This window comes from Procambarus clarkii, chromosome 13 (assembly GCF_040958095.1).
Source record: "Procambarus clarkii isolate CNS0578487 chromosome 13, FALCON_Pclarkii_2.0, whole genome shotgun sequence".
Taxonomy (NCBI): domain Eukaryota; kingdom Metazoa; phylum Arthropoda; class Malacostraca; order Decapoda; family Cambaridae; genus Procambarus; species Procambarus clarkii.
In genome coordinates this window covers 17347478-17357344 of record NC_091162.1, presented here as the reverse complement: position 1 = coordinate 17357344, position 9867 = coordinate 17347478, and the positions used below count along the sequence as shown (strand labels likewise).

General features: G+C 49.5%; 1 protein-coding gene across 1 annotated transcript in view; it reads left to right on the top strand.

The window, feature by feature from the left end:
• LOC123752348 (uncharacterized) overlaps positions 1-9867 on the top strand; it is a 52867-nt gene that overhangs the window by 24434 nt on the left and 18566 nt on the right. The window contains exon 3 of the mRNA XM_069323977.1: positions 8712-9715. Coding sequence (XP_069180078.1) covers positions 8712-9715 — 1004 coding nt within the window. The remainder of the gene's footprint in view (positions 1-8711; positions 9716-9867) is intronic.

Here is a 9867-nt window from a genome sequence, read left to right as displayed (position 1 = left end):
GAAAACAGAGAAATGAAGATGAGAAACCCATGGTTTAATCAAAGATGTAGGCTAGCTAAGCAGCAAAGTAAAAGGGCATGGAGAAACTATAGGAATAACAGGACACTGGAGAGCAGAGAAAGATACCAGAATGCCAGGAATGAATATGTCAGGATGAGAAGAGAGGCAGAAAGACAATACGAAAATGACATCGCAAGCAAGGCAAAGACTCAGCCTAAATTGTTGCATAGCCACATTAGGAGAAAAACAACAGTAAAGGAACAGGTTATGAGATTAAGGATAGGGGCGGAAGGATTCACTACAAATGACAAGGAAGTGTGTGAGGAATTGAATAAGAAATTCCAGGAGGTCTTCACCTTAGAACAAGGAGAAATTCCAGAGGTAAGTGAGGGAATAGCTAACCAGGAACCACTGGAAGAGTTTGAGATTACCAGTGGGGAAGTAAGGAAGTGTTTACTAGAGTTGGACGTGACGAAGGCTATAGGCCCAGATGGAATCTCCCCTTGGGTTCTAAAGGAAGGAGCAAGAGAACTGAGCCTACCACTCTCCATAGTGTATAACAAATCACTGGCAACAGGGGAACTGCCAGATACTTGGAAAGCAGCTAACGTAGTCCCGATATACAAGAAAGGGGATAGACAGGAGGCACTGAACTACAGGCCAGTGTCCCTAACCTGCATACCATGCAAGCTGATGGAGAAGATTGTGCGAAAAAAACTAGTGGAGCATCTGGAGCGAAGGAACTTTGTAACACAGCATCAACATGGGTTCAGGGATGGCAGGTCCTGCCTCACAGGGTTACTTGAATTCTACGACCAGGCAACAAAAATAAGGCAAGAAAGAGAAGGGTGGGCAGACTGCATATTTTTGGATTGTCAGAAAGCCTTTGATACAGTGCCACACAAGAGGCTAGTGCGAAAGTTGGAGATGCAGGCTGGAGTGAGAGGGAAGGTACTCCGGTGGATAGAGGAATACCTAAGCAACAGGAGACAACGAGTCTGTGTGAGGGGTGAGGTCTCAGATTGGCGAGACGTCACAAGTGGAGTCCCGCAGGGGTCAGTCCTTGGACCTATACTGTTTCTGGTATATGTAAATGATCTCCCAGAGGGTATAGATTCGTTCCTCTCAATGTTTGCCGACGATGCAAAAATTATGAGGAGGATTGAAACAGAGGATGATAGTAGGAGGCTACAAGATGACCTGGATAGACTGAGTGAATGGTCCAACAAATGGCTGTTGAAGTTCAACCCGAGTAAATGCAAAGTAATGAAACTAGGCAGTGGAAACAGGAGGCCAGGCACAGGATACAGAATAGGAGATGAAGTACTTAATGAAACAGACAGAGAGAAAGATCTAGGAGTTGATATCACACCAAACCTGTCTCCTGAAGCCCACATAAAGAGAATAACGTCTGCGGCATATGTGAGGCTGGCTAACATCAGAACGGCGTTCAGGAACCTGTGTAAGGAATCATTCAGAATCTTGTACACCACATATGTAAGACCAATCCTGGAGTATGCGGCCCCAGCATGGAGCCCGTACCTTGTCAAGCACAAGACGAAGCTGGAAAAAGTCCAAAGGTATGCTACTAGACTAGTCCCAGAACTAAGAGGCATGAGTTATGAGGAAAGGCTGCGGGAAATGCACCTCACGACACTGGAAGACAGAAGAGTAAGGGGGGACATGATCACAACCTACAAAATCCTCAGGGGAATCGACCGGGTAAACAAGGACGAACTTTTCAACACTGGTGGGACGCGAACAAGGGGACACAGGTGGAAGCTGAGTACCCAAATGAGCCACAGAGACGTTAGAAAGAACTTTTTCAGTGTCAGAGTAGTTAGCAAATGGAATGCATTAGGAAGTGATGTGGTGGAGGCTGACTCCATTCACAGTTTCAAATGTAGATATGATAGAGCCCAATAGGCTCAGGAATCTGTACACCAGTTGATTGACGGTTGAGAGGCGGGACCAAAGAGCCAGAGCTCAACCCCCGCAAGCACAATTAGGTAAGCACAATTAGGTAAGCACACACACACACACACACACACACACACACACACACACAAACACACACACACACACACACACACACACACACACACACACACACACACACACACACACACACACACACACACACACACACACACACACACACACACACACATAGCCTGGTGGATAGCGCACAGGACTCGTAATTCTGTGGCGCGGGTTCGATTCCCGCACGAGGCAGAAACAAATGGGCAAAGTTTCTTTCACCCTAAGTGCCCCTGTTACCTAGCAGTAAATAGGTACCTGGGAGTTAGTCATCTGTCACGGGCTGCTTCCTGGGGGATGTGTGTGTGTGTGTGTGGTGTGGAAAAAAAAAGTAGTTAGTAAACAGTTGATTGACAGTTGAGAGGCGGGCCGAAAGAGCAAAGCTCAACCCCCGCAAAAACACAACTAGTAAACACAACTAGTAAACACACACACACACACACACACACACACACACACACACACACACACACACACACACACACACACACACACACACACACACACACACACACACAAAGTGAAATACCTTGGGACACAGACCTCAGAGATAAGTCTGTACAGGGTATGATGGACTATGTTACCCAAAAGTGTCAGGAGGCAGTAAACAGGTTCATCCCGGCCCAAAGGGAAAAATCCGAGAAGCAACAGAAGAATCCATGGTATAATAGGGCATGTATGGAAGCAAAGAAACTGAACAAAAGGGCGTGGAGGAACTTCCGGAATAACAGAACACCAGAAAGCAGAGAGAGATACCAGAGAACCAGGAATGAGTACGTCAGGGTGAGAAGAGAAGCAGAGAAAAGTTTTGAAAATGATATAGCAAACAAAGCCAAGACCGAACCAAAGCTACTCCACAGTCACATCAGAAGGAAAACAACAGTGAAAAAACAGGTATTGAAACTTCGAACAGGCGAGGACAGGTATACAGAGAATGACAGAGAGGTGTGTGAAGAACTCAACAAGAGGTTCCAGGAGGTCTTCACAATAGAACAAGGTGAGGTCACTGTGCTAGGAGAAAGGAAGGTAAACCAGGTGGCCTTGGAAGAGTTCGAAATTACGAGAGAGGAGGTCAAGAGACACCTGCTGGATCTGGATGTTAGAAAGGCTGTTGGTCCAGATGGGATCTCACCATGGATACTGAAAGAGTGTGCAGAGGCACTTTGCTTGCCACTCTCCATAGTGTATAGTAAGTCACTGGAGACGGGAGACCTACCAGAAATATGGAAGACGGCGAATGTGGTCCCAATATACAAAAAGGGCGACAGGCAAGAGGCACTGAACTACAGGCCAGTGTCCTTGACTTGTATACCATGCAAGGTGATGGAGAAGATCGTGAGAAAAAACCTGGTAACACATCTGGAGAGAAGGGACTTCGTGACAAATCGCCAACATGGGTTCAGGGAGGGTAAATCTTGCCTTACAGGCTTGATAGAATTCTACGATCAGGTGACAAAGATTAAGCAAGAAAGAGAGGGCTGGGCGGACTACATTTTCTTGGATTGTCGGAAAGCCTTTGACACAGTACCGCATAAGAGGCTGGTACATAAGCTGGAGAGACAGGCAGGTGTAGCTGGTAAGGTGCTCCAGTGGATAAGGGAGTATCTAAGCAATAGGAAGCAGAGAGTTACGGTGAGGGGTGAGACCTCCGATTGGCGTGAAGTCACCAGTGGAGTCCCACAGGGCTCTGTACTCGGTCCTATCTTGTTTCTGATATATATAAATGATCTCCCGGAGGGTATCGATTCATTTCTCTCAATGTTTGCGGACGATGCTAAAATTATGAGAAGGATTAAAACAGAAGAGGACTGTTTGAGGCTTCAAGAAGACCTAGACAAGCTGAAGGAATGGTCGAACAAATGGTTGTTAGAGTTTAACCCAACCAAATGTAATGTAATGAAGATAGGTGTAGGGAGCAGGAGGCCAGATACAAGGTATCATCTGGGAGAGGAAATTCTTCAGAAGTCAGAGAAGGAAAAAGACTTGGGGGTTGACATCACGCCAGACCTGTCTCCTGCAGCACATATCAAGCGGATAACATCAGCGGCATATGCCAGGCTGGCCAACATACGAACAGCATTCAGAAACTTGTGTAAAGAATCATTCAGAACTTTGTATACCACATATGTCAGGCCAATCCTGGAGTATGCAGCCCCAGCATGGAATCCATATCTAGTCAAGGATAAGACTAAACTGGAAAAGGTTCAAAGGTTTGCCACCAGACTAGTACCCGAGCTGAGAGGTATAAGCTACGAGGAGAGACTACGGGAATTAAATCTCACTTCGCTGGAAGACAGAAGAGTTAGGGGGGACATGATCACCACATTCAAGATTCTGAAGGGAATTGATAGGGTAGATAAAGACAGTCTATTTAACACAAGGGGCACACGCACAAGGGGCACAGGTGGAAACTGAGTGCCCAAATGAGCCACAGAGATAATAGAAAGAACTTTTTTAGTGTCAGAGTGGTTGACAAATGGAATGCATTAGGAAGTGATGTGGTGGAGGCTGACTCCATACACAGTTTCAAATGTAGATATGATAGAGCCCAATAGGCTGAGGAATCTGTACACCAGTTGATTGACGGTTGAGAGGCGGGACCAAAGAGCCAGAGCTCAACCCCCGCAAACACAACTAGGTGAGTACAACTAGGTGAGTACACACACACACACACACACAGGTAGGGTGCCTGGTAGCCTGGTGGATAGCGCGCAGGACTCGTAATTCTGTGGAGCGGATTCGATTCCCGCACCAGGCAGAAACAAATGATCAAAGTTTCTTTCACCCTGAATGCCCCTGTTATCTAGCAGTAAATAGGTACCTTGGAGTTAGTCAGCTGTCACGGGCTGCTTCCTGGTGTGTGTGTGTGTGTGTGTGTGTGGTGTGTGGAGGAAAAAAAAAGTAGTTAGTAAACAGTTAATTGACGGTTGAGAGGCGGGCCTAAAGAGCAAAGCTCAACCCCCGCAAAGACAACTAAGTGAATACAACTAGGTGAATACACACACACACACACACACACACACACACACACACACACACACACACACACACACACACACACACAATGTGTGTTACCAGTGAGAGCACAAGCTTCGTACATGGAACTCTGACAGTAGATGGGAGGAAGATTGTGATCTTGGTAATCTACAATCCCCCACCAAACAGTAGAAGACCCAGGCAGGAGTATGATGACAACAACAAGGCATGTATAGATGAACTGCAGAAGGCAGCAACACTAGCCTACAGAATGAGAGCGAAGCTGCTGGTCATGGGGGACCTAAATCATGGAGAGATAAATTGGGACTCAAGGAATCCCCCCCATGGAGGGGACGAAACGTGGGGAGCAAAGTTAGTAGATGTTATAGACAGGAATTTCCTAACACAACATGTGAAGGAAGACACAAGGGAAAGAGGAGGAGATGCACCGAGCCTATTAGACCTGATTTTCACCCAGAACGTAGAAGATATCGAGAATTTGGAGCATGAAATACCTCTAGGGGCCAGTGACCATTGTATCCTAGTCTTTGACTACATGATGGAACTCAAACTTATGACCAAGGGACAAAAGGTCTGGGAAAGGAGAGTTGACTACAGGAAAGGGGACTACAGGAGGATAAGGGACTATCTGGGAGAAGTGCAGTAGGAGGAAGAAATTAGAGGAAAAGCAGTTCAAGATATGATGGACCTAGTCATACGGAAATGCCAGGAGGCCGAAGAGAGATTTATACCAACAGTAAAGGAAAAAAATAAGAAGGAATATAATAACCCATGGTTTAATAGACAGTGTCAGGAAGCAAAAGTGAGAAGCAGGCGGGAGTGGAGGAAGTACAGAAGACAAAGGACAGAAGACAACAGGATCAGATGCAACAGAGCTAGGAACGATTACATTAACATAAGAAGAGCATTGAAAAGAAATTATGAGAACGATATTGCGATCAAAGCGAAAAAACAACCTAAATTACTACACAGCCATATAAGAAGAAAAATGTCGGTGAACGACCAAGTGACAAGACTGAGGAAAACAGAGGGGGCATATACTGAAAGTGACAAGGAAATCTGCGAGGCACTGAATGCCAGTTTCCACGGAGTGTTCACTACCGAGCCTGAGCAGCTCCCATTGTTGGAAGGGGTTGCCCTAGATGAAAGACTATCAGATATAGAGGTGACAGCAGAGGAAGTAATGAAACAGTTGACAACACTGGATGCAACTAAAGCGGTTGGACCAGATAAAGTATCACCGTGGATACTAAAAGAGGCAGCGTAGGCCCTCAGCGTCCCTCTGGCAAGGATCTTTAATGAATCACTTATGTCGGGAGAATTGCCCTGGAAGAGGGAAAATGTCGTACAGATTTTCAAGAAAGGTGATAGGGAGGAGGCACTTAACTATAGGCCTGTATCACTGACAAGCATCCAATGTAAAATACTGGAAAGGATAATTAGGCTAAGACTTGTTGAGCACCTGGAGAACATTGGGTTTGTAAACAAACATCAACATGGGTTCTGGAAAGGGATATTTTGCCTAACAAACCTTTTGGAATTCTATGATAATATAACGAGGATCAGACAGGACAGAGAAGGTTGAGCAGACTGCATATTTCTGGACTGCCAAAAAGCCTTTGATACAGTACCGCATATAAGGCTGCTACTCAAACTTGAGAGGCAGGCGGGGGTGAGAGGAAAGGCCCTAGCATGGATAAGGAACTACCTAACGGGAAGGAGCTAGAGAGTTACGGTAAGGGGCGAGAAGTCGGACTGGCGAACAGTAACGAGTGGAGTACCTCAAGGATCGGTGCTGGGACCAATTCTATTTCTAGTATATGTTAACGACATGTTTGCAGGAGTAGAGTCCTACATGTTGATGTTCGCGGATGACGCAAAGTTGATGAGAAGAGTTGTGACAGATGAGGATTGTAGAACCTCGAAGAGGACTTGAACAGGTTGCAGAGATGGTCAGAGAAATGGCTACTGGAGCTCAACACGGGCAAGTGTAAAGTTATGGAAATGGGACTAGGTGATAGGAGAAAAAAGTGAGTTCCTGAGTACCTGCCTCAGTCCTCAGCCTTCATGAAGGCTGTCTCATGGTTCCACCCGTGTCTCCTGGTTCCACCCGTGTCTCCTGGTTCCACCCGTGTCTCCTGGTTCCACCCGTGTCTTCTGGTTCCACCCGTGTGTTCTGGTTCCACCTGTGCCTCCTGGTTCCACTCGTGTCTCCTGGTTCCACCCGTGTCTCCTGGTTCCACCCGTGTCTCCTAGGTTCCACCCGTGTCTCCTGGTTCCACCCGTGTTTCCTAGGTTCCACCCGTGTCTCCTGGTTCCACCCGTGTCTCCTGGTTCCACCCGTGTCTCCTGGTTCCACCCGTGTCTTCTGGTTCCACCCGTGTCTCCTGATTCCACCCGTGTCTCCTTGGTTCCACCCGTGTCTCCTGGTTCCACCTGTGTCTCCTGGTTCCACTCGTGTCTCCTGGTTCCACCCGTGTCTCCTGGTTCCACTCGTGTCTCCTGATTCCACCCGTGTCTCCTGGTTCCACCCGTGTCTTCTGGTTCCACCCGTGTCTCCTGGTTCCACCCGTGTCTCCTGGTTACACCCGTGTCTCCTGGTTCCACTCGTGTCTCCTGATTCCACCCGTGTCTCCTGGTTCCACCCGTGTCTCCTGGTTCCACCCGTGTCTCCCGGTTCCACCCGTGTCTCCTGGTTCCACCCGTGTCTTCTGGTTCCACCCGTGTCTCCTGGTTCCACCCGTGTCTTCTGGTTCCACCCGTGTCTTCTGGTTCCACTCGTGTCTCCTGATTCCACCCGTGTCTTCTGGTTCCACCCGTGTCTCCTGGTTCCACCCGTGTCTCCTGGTTCCACCCGTGTCTCCTGGTTCCACCCGTGTCTTCTGGTTCCACCCATGTCTTCTGGTTCCACCTGTGTCTCCTGGTTCCACTCGTGTCTCCTGGTTCCACCCTTGTCTCCTGGTTCCACCCGTGTCTCCTGGTTCCACTCGTGTCTCCTGATTCCACCCGTGTCCCCTGGTTCCACCCGTGTCTCTTGTTCCACCCGTGTCTCCTGGTTCCACCCGTGTCTCCTGGTTCCACCCGTGTCCCCTGGTTCAACCCGTGTCTACTGGTTCCACCTGTGTCTCCTGGTTCCACCCGTGTCTCCTGGTTCCACCCGTGTCCCCTGGTTCCACCCGTGTCTACTGGTTCCACCCGTGTCCCCTGGTTCCACCCGTGTCTACTGGTTCCACCCGTGTCCCCTGGTTCCACCCGTGTCTCCTGGTTCCACCCGTGTCCCCTGGTTCCACCCGTGTCTACTGGTTCCACCCGTGTCCCCTGGTTCCACCCGTGTCTCCTGGTTCCACCCGTGTCTCCTGGTTCCACCCGTGTCTCCTGGTTCCACCCGTGTCTCCTGGTCGTTCCGTTTGGCCATTGCCTGCTTGTCATGTCAATATATATAATTATTTTGTACTTGATTACGTCTTAACTGCTTCACCTCTCCTCCTTCTAATCCATAATAATCTTGAGTTGACTCTCCCTTTCCATTCCATGCCGGTGCTACATACACAACAACTGGTCTTACGTAGGTTGTATACGTGTGTGTGTGTGTGTGTGTGTGTACCTGTGTGTCTCAGTATACCTGTGTAAGTTATACCTGACTGCAGGAGTAACGCTCCACCTGACCTCTGCAGGTACACTGTCGGAGCTGGCGACGCTGCAGGTGAGTGGCAACCCCATCACTTTCCCGCCTCCTGACGTCATCAAGGGCGGCACGCGCGCCATTTTGCGCTTCCTGAAGGAAAAATGCGACGCTGAGGAAAATAGCGACGGTCTTCCAACCTCCTCGCCCGCCGCCGGGGAGGTCGAACCCTTGGGAAATTACCCGGGATCGACTCCAGATGCGAAGCGACGGTCGGAAAGTTTGAGGGAGAGTTCCTTTGATGACCAAGATGGTGAGGAGAGTGAGAGTGCGGTGTGGTGCGGCTGGTACAGCGAAGGTGAGGGCAGGCAGGCAAGGGTCGCTGAAAATGCTCCAGAGAGTCATTACGAAGGTGATGAAAGTGATGACGGTGATGAGACGTCTCGAAACTCATCCGTACACTCGACCAGCTTCCGGATAGCCATTAAGGCCGGTGGAGACTCAGTGGTGGAGCAGGACCTCCACCTGGGCCTCCAAGAAGAGCCTGATAGCGAGCGAGACACTCTGGGTCGCCCTCCGAGTTCCACTTCAGCGTGCCTCCTGACTCCCAACTTCGAGTTCCCGACGAGACCCGAGTATGACTTGACCCGCGAGGACTCTTCCTCAGACAGAGGCCTCGCTGAGGGCCCGTGTCGCCCCGAGGACGACCCCTCCATCGCTACCTGGAGCTGCACCTGCTTCCAGGACCCGTCGCCCATCACTCGAGACAAAATGCACATCTTCGGCAGGAGTCCAGACTCGACCTCGAAGCACCGCTTCCTGAAGACTCTTCCAGACACTTTGGAAAGCCTCCTCCTTCCCGTGGGCTCCATCATGGTCCCTTCTATGGCCCCGGGACACATAGGGGGCCATCGAAGGACCCTCCACCTCCATCTTCAGGGGGACAACCACCACCTGGAGGACGACATGGAGAGCCTGGAGGGTGACCTGGGGGAGGGCTACAGGCGTCCCCATAGCGAACCATTCTGCGACATCGAGAAGGAATGTCACAGAAAGGTAGGTCAGCCGTCGTGAGTGGATGGGTGATGTTTAGTCTCGGGATGGGTCAGGGAGTGACGCAGTGGGTCAGGGAGTGACGTAGTAGGCCAGGGGACCATACTGAGGGTCATGGAGTGGTCCCAAGGGCCAGTGAGTGGTACAATGACAGT